At 41.6% G+C, this 25,255-nt stretch overlaps 1 protein-coding gene across 3 annotated transcripts in view; it reads left to right on the forward strand.

Moving 5' to 3' along the window:
- SEMA5B (semaphorin 5B) overlaps positions 1–25,255 on the forward strand; it is a 192,285-nt gene that overhangs the window by 121,156 nt on the left and 45,874 nt on the right. For all 3 annotated transcript variants that reach the window (XM_008922938.3, XM_029959871.1, XM_018072672.2), the window contains 6 exons: positions 1,694–1,792; positions 2,524–2,737; positions 5,307–5,592; positions 9,820–9,955; positions 13,494–13,701; positions 15,835–16,042. In XM_008922938.3, coding sequence (XP_008921186.1) covers positions 1,694–1,792; positions 2,524–2,737; positions 5,307–5,592; positions 9,820–9,955; positions 13,494–13,701; positions 15,835–16,042 — 1,151 coding nt within the window. The remainder of the gene's footprint in view (positions 1–1,693; positions 1,793–2,523; positions 2,738–5,306; positions 5,593–9,819; positions 9,956–13,493; positions 13,702–15,834; positions 16,043–25,255) is intronic.

The following is a 25,255-nucleotide window of genomic DNA, read 5'->3' on the forward strand; positions in this document are numbered from 1 at the left end:
AATCTAAGCTCTCATTTTTGGGTGACAAACCTTTGGTATGTAAACCCCCGATGACCCTGCTGAGCCTCAAGCCTGTGGCACCCTGTAGCTTCTGCCTGGGCTGGGTGAGCACTCCTGGGCTGGCTCTGGAGTGCAGTCCCTGTGATCTTCTCCATTCAAAAGCAAGCACAATGTGTCATGCTCATGCAGTCACTTGTCTGTGGCTAACGCTGGTGGATGTCTGCACTGAATCCTTCAACAAGTAGATTTCCATAGAGCAAATGAAAGAAGATAGCATGTAATACAGCTAAGCAAGCCCCTTCCTTTCCAGGGGATGTTTTTACACAGCTGAAACTTGCAAATGAAGTCTTCAGGGAAATGATCAGCAGTGTGGAGCGCTGTGAGACAGGGAAGCTTGCAAAGTGAACACTCCTTACAGAAGGAGAAGTGGTGTCTGCAACTGTAGGCTCAGCTTAGTGGCAAATGATGATCTATTGGACGGAGGAAAGCAAAGCAGCCAGGATAACCCAGCTGAGTTTGTTATTTTTTAAGTTTCCTTTTCTGTTTATTCTACAACATAATAGACTTTCTTCACTTGGAGCCAGGTGGGTGCATTCATTAGCTATTCCTCATATCCTTTCCTCTGAGGTGGCCCCAGAGGCCGGGGCAGGCAGGCTGTGCCAGGTTCACTGCTGTGTCAGGCTCACTGACAACATCTGTTGTCAAGGCTCTTTGGATGAACCTTGGGGTAGGTGGCTCTCGACCCTCTTGCTCTGCCTGTGGGAGTTGCACGCTAGTCTCACACCTCCCTTTCCCTGTGTGTACTGTTAGAAAGTTCCCACTTTATGTGGCCTCTTTCTCCTCTGCTACTTAACTCCAGGAGATTCTCAGTTAGCCTGATCTGCAGTCCACAGGTCTCTGGATGTGAGACTGTGAGGAGGAAAAGAGACCATGGCTCTTTCTAACAACATGAAGGTGATTTTCTGAAAAAAATGACAACTGCAGCCTTGTGCTGCCACCCCTACCCCAGCATGGGACAACAGGAGCCCTGCACCTTTGGAGACTGGCATGTGGAGGGAGCTGCCTATTTGTACCAGCAAGTGGTCATGCAACTGAGAAGAGAGAATTTGCTATTTCTCACTGGCCTGGCCTTACAGAGAAACTCCCACCATGGAAAATCCTGAGCACACAATCCTCTGGGAGGCAGGAAATCACAGCCTGTTCAAGCATGAGATTGAGATTCTGACCAGCCTGGTCTATTAAAGAGAAGTTCCTGCTGTTTTCCTGCTGGCATTGGTTTGAATTATAGTGCAGACAGACCCGCTGTCCTTCACTGGAGTCTGTGTCTGGGTAATGTTTTCAAAGCTGCAGCATTGCTGGGAAAATAGGTCAGAAGTATCATGGAAAGAGGGAGAATTTCTCTTCCAATCTAAGCAGAGCACAGAAAGAGCCATTTGTGTAGTTATGAGACTCAGAGTCAACCTGATGGATAACATCCTATCCAGGGACTGTGCAGGGCTATGGTTAGAGAGATAACCAGCAAATAGGGCTTGCTCACTTAGACCACTAGCTCCCTACAGCTGTGCACTGCTTGATGCAACAAACCTCAGCCCAAGTTAGAGCTGAGGAAGGTGTATTCCAGCTGCAACACAGGTATTTTTATAACGTAATAAAATTTTCAAAAATCCTTTGTCTTTGTCTTGTGTCCCTATAGGAAGAGTGCCAGAACTATGTCCGAGTGCTGATTGTTTATGGCAAGAAGGTTTTTACCTGTGGTACCAACGCCTTTTCACCAGTGTGTTCCAGTCGACAGGTCTGGTTTGCTTCTTTTACAGTAATGGAAAGGGCTGGATGTATGCGCTGGGGAAGTCCAGTATTTTGGCAGGGCATCATGGCTACAGAGAATATGTTCTAAATGTAGCTGACCTGAAATTATTTTGGTTTTCTTCTTTGGGTCGCTTTGGGCTGCTTTGGGGCAATGAGTATATCTGCAGTTGGGGAACTAAAAGCTTGTTTTATGGGTAAGTTGGACCTGGACAAAGTGTTGCTCACATAAACCTTGAGTATGGTGCTGAAAATGGGGAATATAGACAAGCTTACCTGTCTGAGCTGAATACTTAGAAGTTACTTTAAAATAAATGACAAAACTCCCTTTGGCTGCAACAGAGGCAGGAGCAGGCCCAGGGCAATGTTTATTTTTTTGGTTTTTAATGGCAGTATGTATTCAGGGGGTGTCTATGGAAGATTAGAAACCTGTGCTAGCACCAGGAGCACCTGATTACACCGAGCACGTTGGGGCTTTATTGGCAGTGGATTTACCCTTCGTACAAAGCAATAGAATCAGTGAGGCTCAGACACAACTTCTTATATTGGCAAATGACGGATGTAAAGATCAATTTATAGTCATTACTGACATTACATTCTCACAGTTACCTGTTTTTTTAAAATCAGAGTTCTGCTTGTAGATACTCATGGGCAAACTAAATTCTCTATGTCAGTAAGAAAACCAGATGCTCTTTAAGTTCTCTTTTCTTTTAAATACAGGTAGGAAATCTCAGCAAAATCATTGACAGAATTAATGGAGTGGCTCGGTGCCCATATGACCCTCGGCATAACTCGACAGCTGTGATTACATCACGAGGAGAACTGTATGCTGCAACTGTGATTGATTTTTCTGGACGGGATCCTGCTATTTACCGCAGCCTTGGAAATGTTCCCCCACTTAGGACAGCACAATACAACTCCAAATGGCTCAATGGTAAAGTCATGTGGGTCACATCTGAGCAAAAGATGTACTAAAGTCAACTTGACAGGCTTGTAAATCTTTCCCTCTCTTTTCATATTGAGATCCAGAGGTATGATGGGGAAGGGCTTCCAGTGCAATAATCAATGCAGCTTGGAAGACATTTAAAAAGAGCCCGAAAGTATTTCGGAGAAGTTGATTTAGAATACAGAAAGTGGGTCTTACAGGTTACTTAACATATATATGGGTCTCTGTCTTGTGAGATGACCAAATATATCATTTTAACAAGAAAACCACTCAAAGATCTGAAGATAAAAACCAACTTAAAGCATCGTATTGTTGACCCAGTTCTGCAGAATGATAAGCACTCTCTACTTCCACTGACTCAGCTGAACATGGTTGGTTTCAGTGCAAGATCAGTCCAAAAATGAGAAATTTCACAGCACATTATGTTCCATGTGAATTCATGCTGATGTGGATTTATAGTTATTAAAAGCAGCTCTTACCCCAGTGTGATAATACCCTGCATGAAGCAAGCTATAGAATTTCAACCAGTAATCCCTGCACTGAGTCCACGCAGTTCTGACTGGGGCAAAGCACTTCTTGTCTGAGCAGAGTGTAGTGATGGAGATCCCAATATTCCCCCTCTCTCCTTTTACCCAGGTAAATTGACAGTATAGTCAGAATCTTTCTATTAGATTTCAGGACCTTTCAATTAAAGATAAGAGCAGTGGGACTGTGCACTGTCTGGAGCTTAAAGAGACTGAACTAAGACTTCTGCAGGCATACTGAAGCCAGTATGGAGACCCGGAAATTTAGGAAAAGGATGTCATCAGGCAAGACTGTGAATTAGGACCAAGAAGCATCACAGCTCATATACACTCATTAGAAGTAGGTTCCTCTTGTCTGCACATGAATGCAAGATTCAGAAGGAATCCACATGGTAAGAGGGGAGTTTAAGAAAGACAGTGACTGAGGTTCTAGTATGTGACTGGAGAAACTAATGTGACTCTTGGATTTATAACCTGGTGCAGCATTGGTGACATTGGAGTAATTTCATCCTGTTCTGGCCACTTTTCAACAAGAAACAGAAAGCTTGAAGGTGATTCAGAGAAGAGCCTTGCAGTGATTTGATGCTTGGAAAGCCTGCCTCACAGTGAGAGACTTAAGGAGCTCAATTTATTTATCTTTCTGAAAAGGAGATAAAAGGTGTTTTGTTCATGATATGGAAGTACTTACATCAAGAGAAGATTTTGGACAGGATAAAGTTCTTTAATCTAGCAGACAAGTCATGACAAGCACCTGTGATTGGAAGCTGAAACCAGATAATGTCAAATGGGAAAAGAAGTACAGGTTGCAGCTGGGTCAGTCTTTAGTCATTTGAACAAGTCACTGAGGAAAGTGATGGATGTAAAGCCATGTGACATTGTCCAGTAAGATCAGATCTCCTTCAAAAGATGTGGTCTAATTCACCTGTTAGTTACAGGATCCAGTGGTGGAATTACAGGGTGAAATTCTCTCGTTCATGTTAGACAGAAGGTCAGATTGGTGATCACAACAGTCCCTTTAAGGTTCACGATTTATTTGAAGGAGAAAGTTTGATGAGAGATGTTTTGCAGTGCCCTTCCTTCTGTACCATCATCTGCCTCCCAAACCTGCTGTGCAGGAGCAGCAGCCTGCCTCTCCCTCAACCACAACTCTGTTCTTTCACTCCTGGGCTGCAGCATTAAAGGAATTCTGTTCTTCCCTTTTTTCTTCTTCCTTTGAGCATTACTCAGAAAAGAACACTGTAAAAGCACCCTATAAAACCAACATGGGTTTTTTTCTCTGTTTGGTCAAATATTATTCATTGACCAACCTTTTCCCTTTGCCAAAGAAACTGTTAGGATAAAAGACTATACACTTTAAAGCCTTGTTAAATACCCAATTAAAATATTCCCTACTAGACCAATTCCAGGTTATTTTCAATTCTTGTGAAAATAATAACAATAATTCTAGGAAAAAATGCACTAAGGAGAGCTTGTTTCACTGCTGCCAGTCTGTGTCATGGGTTTGTTTTATGGACATAAGATAATCTTTTGTGCCTAGAAACTGGAAAGGTTTCATGATAAAAGCCAGATGTGACTGTACTGGGAGAGTAGGTTGAATGTTTCAGTGCAGCAGCCTGGGGAATTGGGCGGATGCATGCAGCATATTTAACACATCATAAGGTGCACTTCAGAAGCGAATAGGTGAAGGAGCCCAATGGGAAGACTTTATGTTGTAAAATGAGTATAGGTACAGAGAATAGTCATGCATATGCAAAGTGTTGAACTCTACTTTCTCTGAAATCAGTAGTAGCTTTGCCAGTAAAGTGGGGAAACTATGGGGTCTTTCCAAGATCTGAAAAAAGGTACTAAAGTTATATACCAATATATCATTATTCCTATCTACTTATTTTATGTCCTCTGCTAACTCCAACTCCTTGTGGTCCCAGCCTTGACAGCCTGCATAAAGGGAGCTGGCAGCGCAATGCAGTGAGCAAGTCAGTGAGCACTGATTGATTTCTAACCTGTATAAATCTCTTCAAATGTTTGTTTTTCAGAGCCTAACTTTATTGCTGCCTATGACATTGGTTTGTTCACCTACTTCTTCTTCCGTGAGAATGCAGTGGAACATGACTGTGGGAAAACAGTGTATTCTCGTGTGGCAAGGGTTTGCAAAAATGATATTGGAGGGAGATTTTTGCTGGAGGACACATGGACAACCTTCATGAAGGCCAGACTGAACTGCTCCCGTGCTGGAGAAATCCCTTTCTATTACAATGAATTGCAAAGCACCTTCTACCTTCCTGAGCAAGATCTGATCTATGGTGTCTTCACTACTAATGTGTAAGCTGTACTGGTTTTACTGCTCTTCTTCTATACCCAGCAGTCTGAGGCTGACAATATATTGATTTCTTAGACAGTCTGAGCAATAATTTTAGAAAGATCCTTTGGTTAACAGGAAGGGATAGATCTGTGATATCCGTCACAGCAACATAGCCTTCAGGACTATGTTTTTAATCCATGGTTTATAGATTCCTGGAGTCCATAAAAGGTGACTGTGCAGTTCTAGCGTAACTTAATTTGACATAAACCTGGGCAGTGAACAGACTACTGACTTTTTGTAGTGACAATGCAACTTGTGTAGTTCAGGGGGATGATCTGAAAATGATCCAACAGAAAAGTATAAGTGATTTTCAACCAGGCTAAGTGCCTGGACAATCTGACACAACTGTGCAAATATTGAACCATGACTGGTCCATACGCTTGGGAATGAAGGACTGGAAGGAGAAGAATGAGGCAGATGGGATCACAACGACCTAGACTGAAATCAACGTATATTGCTGTTGAACAACACTGTAATAACAAGGTCATGCAGGCCACAAGGCATTTGACATTTCCAAGGGGTGCTTAGCCTCTGCTACAGACTGTTTCAGGTCCACAAATCAAAAGCAGCGTTGAAACTCTGAGAGGAAGGCATGATTTCTGATACTTCATAATCACCTCTTCTTGGCTTGATATTGAAAAAACTTGTAATTGGAATGATTTAGTGTAGCTGTGAAAGCAGAAAGAGGAGAGGAGTTAATTAAAAAATATATTAAAAAACTCATAATGTATATTTTTAAGTCGGGAAAACTCAAATAACTTTTTCTCTGACGCCCAAGGCTAGGATGATAAGTTTCGAGCTATAACCAGTCTGCCTGGTATTGAGTTTCAATAATACATGTTCTCCAGGGGGGTGTTAGCCTGATGTGTAAACTAGAGAATGAAAATCTGAGTGGTTACTCCTCACAGCAAATGCTCCAAGTACCTTCCTCATGGTGGGTAGCAAACTTCTTTGGGGGTTTTGTGTGCAGTGGTGTACTGTGCAATGTGAATAAGGGCCTGTTCCCAAGAAGCCCACAGTAAAGAAGTGAAACCCTGCTGAAGCACAAGCCTTCCTGTTTTAATGTGTCACCTGCTGGGGTGACTGGGCTTGAACTTCAGCCCTTGAAGTCACAAAGCATCAGCCCCAACTTCTTGAGCTAAAACACTGTTGGGAGTTTCACTGTGAGTCAACAGATCCCAAATGTTATTCCCACTCCGTAAATTCCGGGAAATAGGGAGGTGTTTGGCCACCCTTATCCATCTTCATGTTTTGTTTCTGCTCCAACAAAAAAAAAAACACCATTGCCAACGTCAGTCAAAAGTGAGCCAATGAAGAAGCAACTGGAAAAAATGAACATGATTGAGCACTGCACCTTCACTGTGGACACTGGGGAAGATCTGTTCTCCAACTGAAAGGCACATGAGTCATTCTCTAAAAACATTTAGAGGACGTTAGCCAAACATCCTGAACATTAAAAGGAAGCCTGCCTACTGCTTTGGGCACTTGAGTGGACCTTTCTTTTTTTTTTTTTTTGCAATTTGAGAGGACTTCTGTGCCTATAGTGATAATGTTTTATCTATCCACTTGTTCATTCATCCAGCCAAGAACAAAAGTTGGAAATGAGAAAATTACTAATAACTGTATTTTATTTGTCAAAATGGTGATGTTTTTGGACTATAAGGGGGGAGACATAGACTAGCTCTGGTTGAAACAGTTCATTTCTTCTGAGTCTGTCACCCAGGTTTAACATGAGACGTGATAAGTATTATCTGTCTCCTGTGAGTACGCTTAAGTCACTCTTCATACATGAGGGATGTACATCCTCTCCTGTATCTTGTATCTTCTGGACACAATATAAGATGTAACATTTCTGTAATTGAAGAAATTAGTTATTGATAATAGCTAAAGTTAGATCAAATAGCATTTCGGGTCTACAACATGGTGTTCTTTTGAGAGTTCAAACAGAAAATATTCCAATTTGTCATCCAACTAGAGAAATAATGGTAATTATTCTTTTAACTTCCACTGGGACTTAGATCATGCTGCATGAGCTCTGCATACCAAAGAGGGTTAATGTATGCAACAGTCTGAGTTTCTTTACAATAAATACCAATGCATCACAAAACTATGTTATTTTTTGTTTACAGGTATTTTTTATTTTGGAAGGTTCATAATTAATGAATTTAAGGTCATCTTCTAACAAAGGGGAATTAGTGGGTTTGGTAACACCCACGCATAGATTTATTGCTTCATGTTATGTTATACCCAGCTGAATCAGTGGGAAAGAGAGCTTTTGGGGGAAGCTGCTGATGAAATATTTAAGATGTTTTTATTAAAATTTTTCTGGGAGGTAATAGGGACAACGTTAAAACCTGCTTGAACTTAACCCATTCTCTAAACCAGCTAGTTAATCATAGGAGGTAGGATATGGGAATAAAGGAGGTTCACTTCACACCAGGAAAACACAGAGGCTAGCTGCACCAGTTGGTGTCACTGGCCTCAGACTGGGATCAAACTTTTCATAAGGAGGGATGGGAAATACGCCAGGCCACAGATGAAAAGGAAAATGGGCCACAGATTTAATGGAAAACCTCTTTCCTTTGTCCTTCCCAGCCAAAGGGAAAGGGCTAAACTATGGAGTCCTTAGGAAGGCCCTAAAAATATCTGGGGTATTTTCCTATGTATTTTTGTTAGATTAGTGGAATTTTATTCTTTCTTTTCCTTTTTTACTTTCTTTCTCATTTTTTTTCTGTGTTTGCCTCAAGGCATTTACTTGCCATCCATCATTAGCTTTGTCTTAAGAGCTGCCATCTGCGAGCTTTGCGTCAGCAGTGTTCAGACAAAAGTGGAGAAAGGTTTGCTTGGAGTTGCTTTGACATGTCCAAAGTGAGCTACTCCATCACTCTGGGGATGGAAGGGGCAGGGGCAGAGCAGAGAATGGGAAGGCAAAGCAGGAAGTTCTTCCTGATGTTGTACTACTTGGAAGAAAGCAGTAAAAGAATGCTGTAAAAGAATCTGTTTCTCAGCTTTCCAGCCTGGGATTGAGGAGAAAGGCTTTTTTGTGTGCAAGAGAGTGTAATTATTGGCTTAGTAAAAATAAATGTGTTCTTTTCAGAGAATTCAAATTGCTTTAATTAGCAGAAAGATACATACAGCAGGACTTGGGTTATTTAAGAGGCACCGTGACGAGTCAGTCTCTTATGCTAGCTCTATTTTTAGTTTTATTCTGATATCTTTTCTCTTAACCTTGTAGTTTTCCTTAAAAAAAAAAAGGCAGAGGGGAAGGGATGAACTGGCAGCAGGTTTGAATTTCAGGTTACCATTTATCAAATGTCCTTCTTTGGACTGATTTCACTGAGGTGCCGTCACCATCTAGGAAGTGCCTCTTGAGGTAAAGGCACTGAGCTGGCTGAGGACCTTGCAGAAACTGGTCCTCCAGGACTGAAATGGAACAGCAAAGGCCAGCAGATCTGTGTGCCAGTCTAATTGGGCAGCAGAGCATCCCTAAAACAAATTTCCTTCCAAAGAGTCCTTCCTACATCAGCATTTGCCTAGCTGTGCCTCCCCTGGCTGGTGTGTGCGTGGTGAACAGTCTGCCTTAGACAGATGCTCTTCCCAGCTGGGAAAACAAAGAAGTGAACTGTGGTCATTGGAAACAGAGGCTTTCATGAGTTAGCAAGACCTTTATGTGTGCTGAGCTGCTGTCACAACCAGCCTGGTTTTCACTGTCACCCTTTCCCTTCCTCTGCATATATATATGTATAATATTATGTGATATATTTTATAGCTGAAGATTTCAGGAACCTGTAAAAACAGCATTTCACCTTGAGAAACACCAAGAGATTAAAAATCAGGTTGTTTGTAATCAATAAAGATAGATGGGTTGTTAAAAAAATAAAAATAAAACCAAACACAAATAATCCATGCAAATTAAACTGTATTCACCTTTCTTGTCAAAACTGCTCCCATGGCCCTTAAATCACTGACATTTTAAAACCAAACTTAAAATTCATTCTCAAAATTGTCACGCAAGTCATCTGCATTTTACAGCTTATTTATTTATTTTTACTCTCTGAGAGATTGGCATCACTGTACATCTACCTAGCAATTTACATGTATTTTATTTGAGTGGAGTTTGATGTCTGTTATGATGAAAATGTCAATGTTCTAATGATTAAATTGATTTTTTTTCTCCCCTTTTCCAGAAACAGCATAGCTGCCTCAGCAGTGTGTGCCTTCAATCTGAGTGCCATTACTCAGGCATTTAATGGCCCTTTCCGTTACCAAGAAAACCCAAGATCAGCCTGGCTGCCAACGTTAAACCCCATCCCTAATTTCCAGGTACTGCTGTTGCCCTTCAATTTACTGCAGTCCCTTTTACATTCTGTCACTCCGTTGGGTTGATTTGTGTAGGGCTAATTTTTCCAGGTGGACCCACAGTGCAGATAAATTGTATTTCTCCATATTTAGGAGTGTTTTAGTCTGTGGAACTCCTTGCCGCGTTATTGAGACCACAGGATTCGTGGCAAAATTTTAATGGTTTAACCGATAAGAATGTTCTGATTTTTTACAGTAATGAATAATTTAAATCACTGTTACACTTGTCACTGAGACGTGTACTCTGAGAACGTGATTCTCACAAGGGGACACAGAGACATGTCTCCACCAGAGCTGGGAAGGATTGAAAGCTGAAGCTGGACAAAGTCAAACTAGAATGGAGACAACCTATATTTTTTAAACAAGAAATGTAATTAACCACTGTGACTCTGGAAGGATGTGATGAATTCTCCATCACTTGACAGGGCCCCTTAGGCTACCAGTGCTTCAGTGGAAGATGGATGACTTTCTAAGACATGGTAGCTCAGCCAGAAGTCATGGACGTGTTGCCACAGTAACTGGTGGAGGAGGACACATGAGGATTGTTACAGAGGTTCCTTCTCAGCTTAAAAATACTTGATTTTATGAATTAGCAACTTTTCGGGATTGTCAGTTTAAGCAAATTTAAAATTATAAGACAGTTTCAGTTGCTTTATGCCCAGATCCAGTCAGTGCAGTGCAGAGTATGTGTGTGACAGCCCCAGCAAACTTCAGTCTTCTGAAGCATGAGCCCATTTTACAGCTCAGTCCCTTTACATCTGAGGAATCCTAGGGAGGATGAACTTGTATTCCTGTCCTTGCTTCCCCATGGTAAATCCTTTCATCCCGATTGTAAGAATCTGGCTTTCCTTTACTATGGCAAAGGTGCTGTGGCTGCCTGCAAGTGCCATCTGCCTTCAAGCTGGTGATGTCAGGGACCTTCCAAAAGGAAGTCTGCAGTCACCTGAAATCACAGCAAGAGCAGATGGGAGGCATGTCTCTGCTGCAGGCAGGGACAGGCTTTTCTTCCTGCTGAGGAACCTAATTTCTGCCCCTGAATTCCCTCATGGCACCTGACTGAGGGCTTCTGCACTTAAAAGGTGGGACAGTTTTGGACTCTTGATCACCCTCTCATCTTGATGCACTCAAAAACCAAGAAGCAAAATTTTTCTGAAGGCCAAGCCATGCCAAACATGGCAAGGCTTTTTTGTTGTTTGTGTTGTATGTTTGTTTGGTCTTGTGTGGGGTTTGTTGTTGTTGTTGTTGTTGTTTTGTTTTTTAGTTTAAAGGGAATATTAAGGCTAGCTGAGAATCAAGGACTTTCTGTCCCTCACATAACCCAGAAGGAATAAAAAAGGACTTTGGAAAGCATTTCCATGTAGTAAGAAGTATCAGATAAAATGTGGAGTGTAAAGATTGCAGCAGCAAGATGAAAGAAAAGGGTCAGAGGAAAATAAGGAAAGGAAAAGGAGGTATGTGGCAGACAAAAGGAAGATTGCAAGAAGAGATTAAGATGTTTTTCAAGTACAGAAGGAACAAGAGGTCAGTGAGGGACCTTTAGGAGATGACAAGGGTAATTTAGTGACAGAAGAGGTAGATATTGCAAAAAAAATTAAATTAGTTTTTTGCCTCAGTGTTAGCCAAGGAAGATGAAGGAAGCATGCCAGAACTTTTTTTCTTGTGGAAAGGAAGGAGAAATACTGAAGGATACAGAGGATCAGGACAGTGCAGATAATCAGGAAATTAGAACAAAACAAAATAAAACCAAACTAGGGGGATGCTGTGTCAGCACATGATCTGCCAGTAGACCAAAAGGATTATCTGTGACTTGTTGAGAACAGAAAACAAAACCAACAATGACATTCCTGCCACTAGGACTCCTTTTAGGTGGTACTCTAGAAAGGAAAGTGAGTGGGGAGAAAAGCATCCAAAGCAAGACAGTAGTGAGAACCAGAAGGAGTATAGGATACAGCAGAAGAGAGAGATCTAAAAACTCTTTAGAATGTGGGATGAGTCATGAACTAAAAAAAGACTCTTGCAGTAGAAAAAAGCATTAAAACCTACCTGAGGACACATCAAAAACGTACTGATGTTTCTTTAGTTTGGCTACTTAGGAAGATGCTCAAGTTGATTAAAAAGTGACCACGTTCATAGGTGGTGAGAATTAGTATAATTCTGTTCTCCTAGTTTACACAACCTCCAAAATATTGTAGGGCTTAGTACATCAGACATTGAGATCCGTATTTATTGTGTAAATGTGTGCTATATTCCTCACAACTCATTTTAGCACATAGTAAGAGAAGGTCTGTGTGGTGCACTTGGGAAAGGCAGCTGTACTGCAAAGAGTTGCTGTGATGCACATCAAGAGTATGGACATGGGAAATTTTTACACTGTAGCTGGAGTGCTGTAAATCAACATCTTAATTCTCAGTATTGTGACTTCCAAGGAAAGCCCAAACATCTGGACCCAAAATGAAGAAAAATAAATTTGTGGGATCTTCTTCTAGTGAAATTACTCAGGTGTTAGTTACTCAGTTAGTGAGAAACGAAGTTAATCATGTACTGAGTATGGGAGTTGGCAGGATTTCTGGTTGTACCACGGACTCCCATGGTCTTGGGCAAGATAAATAACCAGTCACCCAGCTGCCTTTTGGAGTAATAAATTTTCTGCCCACCATGCATGACATTGTGGGAAAGAGTGAGATTCAGCCCTGGCTACTGACATGAAACTTGCACTGGCTTTTGAAAATGCTGAATTCTAGAGATTTTAAGATAGAAACTCAGGCCTTAAAATGCATGATCCACCAGGCAGGACTTATCTGGTGTTTGAAAGACACAAGATGAGCTCTCTTCTTCCCCTCTATTCTGGTTGGAGAAGGAATTGAGTCCTATTTCAGTGCGCTCCTTGGTGCTGGAGGATGGGTGGACACGGCTTTCTGTGAGGACAGAAGAGCTGTATGCAGGGAGGGAGGCGGTAGTGGATAACTTGCCTTGAATCAGATGGAAGTGGGGGGGTCTGTTCAAAAGGGATCGAAGAAAAGCAGTGTGGCAAGTTTGGTTCTTTGATGCAAAACAAATACATTTTCAGGTTTTTTAAACTCCATTTTTTGTTCGTTGTACAGATTGAGATGCCAGGTAGAGTCTGAAGATTATTTGAAATGCTTCAAGGATTTATCACCACAAAAACTTTCTCCCCACTGCTAGCTTTAAATCTTTCTACAGCTAGTTTTAATTCTTTCTTTTTCTCCCTGGTTTGCTAATACCTTTTGCCCTTCTGGTATGCTGCCTGAGGGTATCACAAGGGAATGAAACTCCACATTGCTGGTCAGCGGACAAGCTGGGAGAAACATTTTTAAAGAGTGGGTTAAAGGCCAAATCTAGGCTAAGGACCTATGATCAGGCTATGGGCCTGATCCTGTGACCCTTACACAGACCCATCTCCCCAGGAAATCTACAGGACATGAGTTTCCATATTGGAGTGGGGAGAAAATGCATTTGCTGAAGTTCAATCTTCCATATTTAGTGTGGGACGCTGAATGATGACAGCCCTAATGAGAACCTGACGGAGAGAGTCCTGCAGGATGCACAGCGCCTGTTCCTGATGAATGATGTCGTGCAGCCGGTGACTGTAGATCCGTACGTGACTCAGGACAGCATTCGATTTTCCAAACTGGTGGTTGATATTGTTCAGGGGAAGGATACTCTCTACCACGTGATGTATATTGGAACAGGTAAGGGTATCAGGGCTTGAGACAGTTCCCTCCACTTGCCTGTAGACCTAGCGGCCCTGGGAGCCCAGTCGTGATGTCCTTACAGACTTGTCATTCAGTATGATTTTGGCACAAAACTGCATGGAAGTTAGTTTGCCTGAGTAAATTAAAAGCAGGATGGAGGCACAGTCCCAAGTGATCAGACCATAAATCTACATTGTGTTTAAAAACAACATTTCTCTCCGTCTTATAAAAACATGTTTTAACTACTCAGGCTAATACATAACAGTGGGGAAAGAGGAGAGGTCACTGGAATGCTCTGTGGTTTCACACCTGTAAGTTGCTTTTCTGTGCTATGACATTCTCATCTCTTGAGTAAGCAATAATAATGCTTAGCCTCCAAGCTTGCCCAGGGTTTTAATTATGTCTTTCTCTGTACTTCCACGTACCTACTGGTGTATGACTGCCAGTGTTTTTGGGAATGGGCATGCACTGCAGTGTAGTGCAGATAGGGAAGCTGAAGCAAGTGCTTTTTTGTGGTATCATAGCGAGCCAGTGGTAGAATTAAGTATATGATTTAGTCTCTTGATTTCAACTGCTATCCTCTAATTAGCAGGACACATTTCCTCTTCTGAAAAGCACAGATATCTTGGATAAATGAAAGATGCTGAAGAAGGACAAAGTGTTATAAATGGTTGTCTTAGCCCATATTCATACTAATGATAGAGGTTAAATTAAATAGTTTGATTAATCAGAGCATATGGCCAGCCTCATGGGTATAATGTTGTTATCCTCTATTGCAGAAGCTTTGACTTTAGAATAAGATGGATTGCCTCCATAAGTGTTAGTTTAATCTCACATCTGAATGCAGAGTCATTGCCTCATTCTGATGTTCAGGAGAATGGACCTTCAGGACTATGTCATAATTTATCTAACTTTTACCACCACTTATTTCAAAGTGATCATCTTGGATGTGTTCTAGCAACACTCTCACTGTGGAAGCCTCCACAGACATTGATTATGATGAGAAGACTGTACTTAAATGGAAATACAACATGGTTCTGCCATTTTGCTATCCTGATATATAAAGTGAGGAGTCCAAGCTACAAAGCCCAGGAGAAAGATGAAATAGTTTCTGCTTCATATCATTAGTGTAGAAAGGTCCACTGCCATTACCTTACCTCCTTATTTGCGTTTGCTTTCTGGCCCTGGCTAGTGGTGACTGATGAGGAAGGTCTGCTGGAAACATTTAAACCAGTGAAATGCTTCAGTAGAGACAGCCCTGCCCAGAGGCAGCCCTGAACACAAAGCCAGTCCTGAGACAAACCAAGCCTAGACTTGGATTTCAGTCTTGTTCCACACATAAGGCCCTCCTAAGTGAAAGAGAAACTTCACATGGCAGCCAACCTCACCACTGAAAATTGCTAAGGTTTGGCACCAATGCAGAAGTTATCAGGACAGAGAGATTAAGCTTCAGGAACAATCAGGGTCGACAGACCTCTTGGGGGTTTTAATGAAAAATGCTGTGGTTGTCCCCTTTTCCCCAGCATTAACCTCCCACAGTTTAGCAGATCCTTAAATTGCTTAGTTAAGAGCACTGTGAACACAAACATGTATGTTTCTGAGTATGCAGTTCTCATTCCCTTGTCAAGCTGGCAGGATTGCTTCTGCCAGGAAGAGGATCAATTAGGTCCATGACCCATGCAGTCATTACAGAGGCCTCAGGGATTTCCAGCAGGGCTGCTGCATCTGTTGTCATTTGTCATGGCATCAAACCACACCGATCTGCTCCATAAACCAATAGAAATACAGACTCAAGGCACCAGAAGTGATCCCAGCAATCTTAGGTCACCTTGCTATGTAACTCACAGGTAATGGGACCAGACTCCTCTGCTTCACTGGGAAATATTGCCAGGTGCTCACTCTCCAGATGGTTCACATCCTTCTGAGTTCCCATTAAAATGCATTCTCAGGTGGTTTCTGCTGAGTATTGTAATGATGTAGCTCCCACTCTCTACCATGGGCAGCAGGTGACCCAGAACTAAGTTTAAAGCAGCTCTGTAAAGATGACATCAATATTTCACTCTTTGGGCAGGTATGAAATAAAGTCAGTGCCTCTAAGATTTACTTGTGCATTGTTTCTTGTTCTATTAGAGTATGGCACCATCTTGAAGGCCCTTTCTACCACTAACAGGAGCCTAAGGAGTTGTTATTTAGAGGAAATGCAGATCCTCCCTGATGGACAACGGGAAGCAATCAAGAGTCTCCAAATCCTGCACAGCGACAGGTCGCTCTTTGTGGGCTTAAATAATGGAGTGCTAAAAATTCCTCTGGAGAGATGCTCCATGTACAGAACAGAAGGGTAAGTAAATTTACAGCTCTGATATATCCCACTACAGGTTAAAAAGGAAAGCACCAGGGAAACATATTCCAGTCTGATTCGGTTCAGAAGGCTTTTTTTTTCATCTCTAAGAGACAAAAGACACTGCTAAAGTGTATCTCCTGACATACATTCATGACAGGAGCAATGAGGATAAGCAGTGTTTTTTTGGTAAATATTAATTAGTCCTCATCAGAAATTAATTGTATGTTTATCGAGGAAGCGCTTACAATATTTATTTCTTTTTAAAAAAAAACTCAATATTTCAGTGTTGCTTTTATTAAGTCCATGTGTTTTGCTGGTGGTTCTTGTTGGCAGTAGGGTTGAAGGTTTCTGAATTTGGGTTGCAGCCAGCCTTTTCTTTCTTATCTGAGTGATCACCTCTCAAACATATGATGAGGCAGGGCTGGGCTGTGTGGCAGCTTGTTATTGCTTTTGGAAATCAATAGCTCATCTCAACTATGTGTGACACCTCTTACACCTGGAGAGATTCTGTGCCTTGATTGTACCTTTTAAAGGGAGTAGGAAAAATGCCTTTTTTTAATTGTCAGCCCTGGCTCCAGAGCAGTTTTCCACCCAGAAGTGTGAGGAGAAGGTTTTTGCATCCAAATGGCACCCCTCCATTTAAGCAGGTGAAAGAGTCTGATACCAATTGATTGAGACAGATGCTTAAATAACCTCACTGAGCATGTAGTGTGGTCTGCAGCAGGCAACTGCTTGTTTACGTCTCTTGAAAATAGTTCTCCTTCTCCTCTCATGCTTTTGCCTTGCTTTCCTTGATGAGAGTTTTGTGTGAAACTGATGTCCTCCGTGCTAGACTAGAGGAAGGATTTTGTTAGCAACCTCTAAACAGATTCCCTCTTCCATGGCCTACTGCAATATGTCCCTGTCTTGCCAAAAAAACTGATATAGAAAATGTCACCATAATTTTATTTTCAACAAGTAGAGTTTATCAGCTTGTACTAAATTCATGCATGTCTAAATATAAAAATGACAGCACTTTCTGTTTTCACTGAATCTCTTAATTATCCCTTTCAGAAAATATAACTTGGTCATTATTGAATCTTGACACAGAAGCGTTTAATGTGTAAAGGTTTAGTTGCTGATACAGAGATGGACACAAAAGTGTTTAGTAAGAGAAAGAGAATCACAGCTGGAAAATGCCCTCCTGTCCTCAACCCTTAAAAGCAGAGATTTTAAAAGGTAGAACATAACAGCTGTCCTCTTTGGGCTGTCCTGGAGAGTTTCAGTTTGAGAATATTTATGTGTGTATACATTTATGTGATCCAGTTTCGAGACAAATGAGTTCTTCTTTTTCTTTCTTTTGCTAATCTTGAGTTCAGCTTTCTGGTAATTTATAGATGGTGTCCCATTTTCAGCCTGCCTGAATACTTTGCATGACACTTCCGTTAAAGCTCAAATGGTGGAGGTTTGCTGAATTGCCTTAAAAAGGAGCAAGCAGGGAAAAAGCAGTGCCTGGAGAGCAGATGGGTGGGGGGGCCTCGAAGGAGCAATATATTTAGAACCTGGAGGCTGCAGAGCAGCCCCCTACTTGTAGAAGCTTATCTCAGCAAAACGAAAACCTTCTCTTGCCTGCTGGTGACCAAAAGCAGCCTCAGTTTTGTGCATCGTATAGCACTAAGTCCCGGCTGAAATTACTGGGAAGCTTGTGTACCAATGCTGGTTTTTTCCAAAACAAACTTTCTGGAGGTACTTTTCAGTGAAATAGGAAAGCAGCCGAGTTCTTTAGGGCACGGAGACTCAAATTTTGCCTCCACTGACTAGTTTCATGATACTTTTAGGCAATATAAGCCAGTCTCTGGGCAATACCAAAGTACCTGAGATAGGGTCTCCTAACGGTATAGTGGGATGAGATGTGGGAGGTCAGAATTTGCTGAATTTGGGTGCTGGCCAGCTAGTGTATTTGTGTGCATTGCAGAGGATCCTTCACCCTACAGGTCCCTTGTAAGAGGGACTGTGCATTTGAAAAAAGGAAGGAAAAAAGAAGAAAACATAGGAAAGCCAAGGAAGGTCACTATTTATTTATTTGTTTGAAAGGATGATTGTGATATTATTATTATTATATTTAAAGCTAAGGTTTGGTTTTGTTTGCAAATTTTTCTCTGCAAATGTTGAAACCCTTTCTCCCCTTAGCATCCTGGCTATGTAGGTGATAAGTCAACTTGACCTCCTTTGTATTTCTTTCAATACTGAACAGTATCAAGAAGGATATTTTAATTTCCTCCAGTGCATTCCACCTGGCACTTCTCCTGGGCTGTGATTTATTGCTTATTGTTGTGTCTGTGTTTAATACACGCCAATATGCAGCCACCACAGGAAGAAGGGTTCCCACCTCTGCGACACTCCCTGCTTACTTTTTCCTTGTGCAGTGACTTCGTGACTGGCCTCCTTGAAAAGCTCTGGTTTCAGCAGTTTTTATAATGTAATTGTTTTGATGGGAGCTCTGGAAGCTTGGAGGTGAGGGAGAGAATTTGTGCCTGCCAGGCAGGAATACCACAACATTGTTTGTTTTAGGCTCTGCCTTATGTTATCAGGAAACTTTTTAGCCTTTTACGCCCTGGGGGCTGCTGTGGGTTTTTGATTGCTGCTACAGAGCTCTTGCGTTCACCCTGCCTTCTCCCTCCTCCCTGGAACAGGCAATCATGTATCCAGAGCAATTTGACCCCACCACTGATTCCCTCCAGCGATCCTTGCTGCTGTGCTGCTTTGAAACCTCGGGGCTTCGTACCAAGGCTCAGAATTGGGGCAGAAGAGAAAAAGCAGCAAAGGGAAGAGATGGAAAGGGCTAAGGATTTCTGCCATCTCCTTTACTATTTGTTTATTGACACGGCACCAATTTGATCTCTTAAATGGGGACCAGTAACTCAGCCCCATGTCTTGATGTAGTTTGTTGACCTGGTATATTTCTAGGTGTCTGAGCAGTATTTTGTGTGTACTCACTGACCTGTCTCAATCTGTCTTCTCAGAACAGCCATTCTTAGCAACAGGGCAACGGGAAGACATCTGTAACGTCAACTAGACATCTGTAATGTCAGCTGCCCAGATTTACAGGCAGGACTTGGCTGCAGGGACCTTGCCTTGTGCATATGTTTTCCTGGTGTCTGTCTTTCCTGCGATCTTCAGTGCTGATGTTCCCCTCTCTTGCTGGAGACTCTTAGAAAGATGTCCAATGCAAACACAACCTACAAGCCATTCGAAATTGCAACATGTTTTGAAGGTTGCTTTGCTGGGTGGTAGCTTGGCTTTGCTTGATGCTGAATTTTGCATGGTTTTGAAATCTTTGTAACCTCCCAGCAGTTTTCAAATGAGCTTGGATTTTTTTACCTCAAGTTGCCCCCAAGCTTTGAGGAGGCATATTTGCAGAACCGGTATTGCTGCTTTATCACGGACTCCACCGTATCTCTGGAATGTGCCTGAACAAAATCCTGAATCTGAATTTCAGAGAGGAGAGGATCTTCAGATATCTATTGCATTATTTTCAGGTGGGGTGTATCTTTAGGGGTAGTTTAGTAATTTTTTCAGAGGCTGGGGTGCAATTATTCATTTTTTAGCAATTGCAATCAGACAGATAGGAAAATGAAGGTGATTGTTGCAGGGAACACTTCATGATTTCTTTGTGTTGCCCCTTTGCAGCATCAGGATCATGGGCCTCTGAGCAGACAGAAACCCTGGGGCTGCCCTGGAGTGATTTTGTAGCCATTGTTTGGTTACACATTCAAATGAGGAAAAGAAATGTGTTTGATAATGAGACCAGATGGTATCTTGAATATCCACCTTTTCTGCTCTCCGGTCCTGTGCAGTTTATTTTAATGCACGTTATCTTGATATTCATTCTTTCTTCTTCCTCCCTCCATAATTTTTTCTGCATAGAATTTGCAGTTAACATGATCCAAACTGCAATTTTGGATGTACAGTGTGGTTCTGTGAGTAGTTTGGCTTTCTTGTCTTCTCTCTGTCGGGCATCTCATCAGGTTGTGTGAGTGCCACCTCAGGTTACCCTCATGCCAGTGTAGATCCTCCTGCTTCTGAGGCTGTGGGGAGAGTCAGGACCTCTTGCATGCAGCTATGACATGCTCTTATTTAAACTCTTGCCTGTGTTTTTGGCATGATGGCAGGGAGTTTGCTGTTGAGTGATGCTGAGTTATTGCCCTCCTACTTGGCCTAAATTCTGCCACACATCCCCTCCAGCCATGGTACTTAATGCAAAGCTGGCAGAAATGACTCAGCTGACAAGTAGTCCTATCTGCTGACTTGAGATCTGTGTGAGAAACACAGCTCACCTCTAAATAGCTCTGGGCCAGTGATCAGAGAACTAAGTACATATAGGTGAGCAACTCCTGAAATGGCTCTGGGGAGTTTTTGGAAGAAAAGAGTCAGCAGCCGCACTAAAGAAGCAGAGAGTTTTCTGCCCTCTTTGTCTCTCCAAGGTGCAACTGTAGCTTCAAGCACAATCCTTGTATCAAGTCTCAAGTCCACACTATGCTTTAGGGGGGCTAAGATATAAAATATCACATGGAGGATTGCTTTGGAGGTTAATGTTGTTTGGTTGGTGGTTTTTTTGTTGTTTTCGGTTTGTGGTGTGTTTTTTGGGTTTGTTTGTTTATTTTGTTTTTTGGTCCTTATATGGTGCAAAATCCTCTGTAACAAAGGAATGAAGCACTTGAATTTAGGATTGTAAAACCTGAATTACAGGATTACCAGATTTCAGAAGTGAAATTACTGGGGAATTTATTTGGAGAAATAATACAGTCTGGGAAGAGATCTAAAAATTTCCCAGTTTTGGGGAAGGATTGAATTGAATATGGGCTGGAAATCCCCTGACTTCTTCATCAGAAGGATGGTAATTCCTTGAAGGACAAACAAGGAACTATTGTTGGGTGAAAAGCATGAGAGATAAAAATGTTAAAACAGGTAGGGGAGTGAACAACAGAGGCACTGTTGTTCAGCGGAGCCCAGCATCCAGCAGATCGCTGAGGCGACATTGATGGCCAGATTGTTCATCAAAGACCTTGAAAATCCAACACCTTTTACTGAACTGAGGCTGTTGAAAATCTGGCCAAGATTTTTATTTTTTTTTTTAAGACCTTCTCCCTCAGAGTTTTAAAAAATATTCAGCACACTGAATATCCTTTAAAAAACAGAGGCAAAAGGAAAGGTAACAGACTACAAAAATGTTGTGATAAAGCTTAATCATCAGTTTCCATCTGCTCTGGTTTATATGGCCTCTCCACAATTAAGGGAATTAGCTAATTATTGTATCACCAATAATGCTGAAAAGCTTTGGAAGACTTCATATAGGCAGAAAGGAGAGTGCTCAGCCCAATGTTTTGTTATCCACAGTATCCAATAATACATCAGAATAAATCACTAAACATCTGGTTTGACATTCTGGTTGCATTTAAGAAAATAGCGAGACTCCCACTGACAGAGAATGAAGACATCAAACAGAACCATGATCACTAAAGCTCTTGGAAAGAATGAAGTTTGGTAGATGAAATGGATCTGTGTTCTTTAAATAGAAGTACAAAATGATACCATTTTCTCTAGCCTGAAAACACATTTGCATCTGCTGTAGCAGGCAGTTACTCCAATTGTCTTTAATGTAGCTGTTTATATATGTAAAGTTAAGCGCATCCACACTATTTGCAGGATATGGACCTTTAAGATTTGAAGGAATGTTACAGGTCTAAGAAAAATGGCTTTCAGAAAAACAGTTGAAGTGCTTCACTTGAATGGTCTCGGAAAGGGACGTGGCCATGCGTGTCTGAAATGGGGGAAAATAAAAAAGCAAACAAGGGTAAGCGGCAAGGTAGTGAGCTGGGGCATGTTTCCAGTGAGATGCCAGAGAGATTGGTTTTTAGTTTCATCTTATTTGACATTATCTTTAATGGCATGGAAGAAAGAAAATAGCATACTTTGTAAATGGCATTTAAGTATGAAGGAATCGCAAATAACAGTGAGGAGAGAAATGCAGCGCAGGGCCAGCAGGGAAACCAGCAAGAGGCTGAGTTTGGGGAATAAGCCTATGCTGAGATTTCTGGTGTATGCATCACTGAAAAAGAGAGAGGACACAGGATGAAAGAGTGAGAAGAGGCTCTGTTCCCAGCCAGATGAATTTTTACAGTTTTTCTTGTTTCTAAATGCTCAAACCAAAGGCATGCTTTACATTCATTTTAAGCAGCCTGTACACTTATAGGCTCCCACTTTTAGCTCTATGTAAATGGCCCTGAGTGAATGGTACGGTGCAACAGTACAGTGACAGAAGGGGAACTTAGCAGTAGCCAGAGTCCAGAGTTGTACAATTGCTGAAACAGATGAAGGTCACTTCAGAAAAAGCCAAACAAAATCAGCTAATTTCAGGGCTCACTGCCTTTTGTCTCCTTACTATCATGACTAGGTTGCCAATTTGTTTGGAGGGGTTTTGGATTTCCTAGGTGAGAGGATGTACGTTGAACACACCGAGGGCTTTTGTTTGCTCCCTATTTTTTAAGCATGACTTAGGAACAGTTCAGTGTATGGATCCTTTTACCTCTAGCAGTCTAGCTTTAGGCCAACTCAGATCAGTGCTGTCTAAAAGTCATTACCATCTGATGCCTGCTAGGTGGGCTGTGTGAAATTAGTTTCAACACAGTAGCGACTGACAGGAAAGCAGGTAGTTTTCTTGGGATATGCTATGCTAGGATGACATTGATGCTATTGTTATACAAACAAGATTAATAACTAAAGCTTCCAGCAAGCCCCAGGGCAGATATCCATTGCATCTGTCAATTCTTGCCATTTGCTACTATTGTGTCATAAGATTTGTATTCTAGGCAAAGGTCACATTCAGTAACATGGCTCCTGATGAAAGGGTCTACAGTCTTACTGCTGCTGTGGCTGTTTTGCTTCATGTCTCAAGCTTCCAGGCAGCATTTGCAGTGTAAAACACAAATGTGTCCAATGAACGTATTGCTGCAGATGCATCATTAACTTTTTATCAGGAGATGTGCCATTTTACTTGTTTGGGGAGGAGGGAATATCGAGCCAGAGCAAATCTGTTATTGTTGGTTTAAGTTTAAAATTTAAGTACATAAAAATACATAAAATATGTATGGGTTATAGAAAAACATAATATTGAACAGTCTGGTGTCTTCTATGTGTCAAAATACCCAAGTATTATAGATCTGTGGGAACACTTGAGTTTGCAAAGGGGTAGGGCTGGATTTCAAGAATAACTATTTACTGAAGTGATGTTATCTCTTTCTAAAAAGGGAATGGACTTTGTCTGATGGTGTTTTTATAACTGCATGTGAAAAAACAGTGGAGAATACATTGATGGACCATTTTGCCCCTTATAGAATGTTAAAATAGCCCTGTATTAGACTGGAGATGTGTTAGATCCTCACAGTGTAGTAGGTGGTCTAGTATTTATTTGCCTTTTCCAACGTACATTAATCTACAAAGGCTCTGTCTAGTTGAATCTGCATCTTGTTGAGCAGAAAATAATTACCTGGAATTTAACCAACTTTCACAAAGGAGCTACTTGAATATGGATTACTTTGTGCAGCCTGGTGTCAACTGTAGGCTGTTTTCAGGTTTCTTTATCATCGTTCACACTTCTTTCTGAGTTTTCTGCCTTTGCGGTTTTCTTTCCCTTCCTAAGTTCCCATTTTAGCATAATTTGTGTTCTTAAATCATCAGCATCTTGCAGAGACTACATAAAGTACCTGTCTGTGCCCCTTGCAGTGGATTTGCTCTTGTCTAAACCACCCTTTTTCCTGTCTCCACCTACACCACCAGATTACAGGAGTTTGCCATGTTCACACAGAAGTCTCAGATCTGCAACCACAGAACAGGAACACAGGAGCAGAGCACATTTTAATCTGACAGCCACCTCCAGACGCTGACTGACACAGGGCAGAGGCAGGGAGTAACACTTGAGTGCACTGATTTGCCTAAGCTGCCTTTCCAAAAGGGTGTCTGGTCCCCTCTGCCTCTTCCCATATGGCAGCCCTGAGGAGCATGTTTTCTTAAGGCTCAAAAGCCTGCTGAGGCTATTAAAATGGTGGTGCTTCACAACCCAGACAAACATGCCCCACATTCAGGAATTCCTTCTGGCTATTCCTTTCATTAGGACTTTAATAGTATCTGAGTTTTCTCGTGGATGACTGATCCTGTCACTGGTAGTCAGAGACCCTCTGTACTTTTGTTTTTATTAGAGGTCAGTTTTGTTTGGCACAGCGACAAGAGTTTCTAATAGTGTTCATGAAGGAACACTTACTCTCTTTTTTTTTTTTTTTAACTAATCTGCTCTACTGATGTAAACATAAATCCAGATTTAATCAGAGATGGCATTAATCTTCATATTTGAATAAATGCAGTGTTGTTCTATTTCACTGCTTTAAAAATAAAAATAAATACCTATCCAATAAAGAGGTCACTGTTGCTAGAAGATGATGGAATAGGATGTCAGAAAGTAAGAAATGGAATAGTTTGTTGTGTAGATTGTGCAAGGCCATAATCTATAAACTTCAATCGATTGAAAATGGTAGGCCAGAAGGTGAACACTAGCAAGCCAAGCTCCCTGATGTGGAAAAGAAAATTAGGTGAAACTGCCTGTGAAAATCCTCGTGTCTGTGCACTGCTTCTTTCAAATAAGTAACATGTGTTTGACTTATAAATGGACTTCAGTGTTAGAGGTTGTTTTACACCATAGCTTTAATTTATGCATTCAAAACAAATGATGTGCAGAGCAGCAATCACTGATGCTAAGCATGTGTGGGTGATAAATTACACATACACACTCCAGCTTCTCTGCCTCTGCATCCAACATCAAATGCCAAAATACCAAACCTTGTCTGTCCAGATTAATGTCAACTGTACTCCTCACAGTGGTGGTACCTGTGAGCTGTAGAATGCTCATCCTGAGCAGTGCCCTGCTCCACAAATAGCCGTGTGAATTCCTTATGAAGTATGTGGCTACTCGTCTTGAGGAAAGGGCAGTAACATCTGGCATGGAATATGTTGTGTTCACCAACTGAGAAATGAAGCTGCTACTTGACCAGCGTCTGACTAAAGCAGCTCAGTTCCACTTGACTTCTCTTCTTAGGGGGAAAGATAATGGATTTGTACAGATCACAAACTCATTTCTGCAGTTTGAATTTTTAAAGGTATCAAAATTAGGGAGATTGTTTG

The sequence above is a fragment of the Manacus vitellinus genome, unplaced genomic scaffold, assembly GCF_001715985.3.
Source record: "Manacus vitellinus isolate BGI_N305 unplaced genomic scaffold, ASM171598v3 scaffold_22_pilon, whole genome shotgun sequence".
Lineage (NCBI taxonomy): Eukaryota > Metazoa > Chordata > Aves > Passeriformes > Pipridae > Manacus > Manacus vitellinus.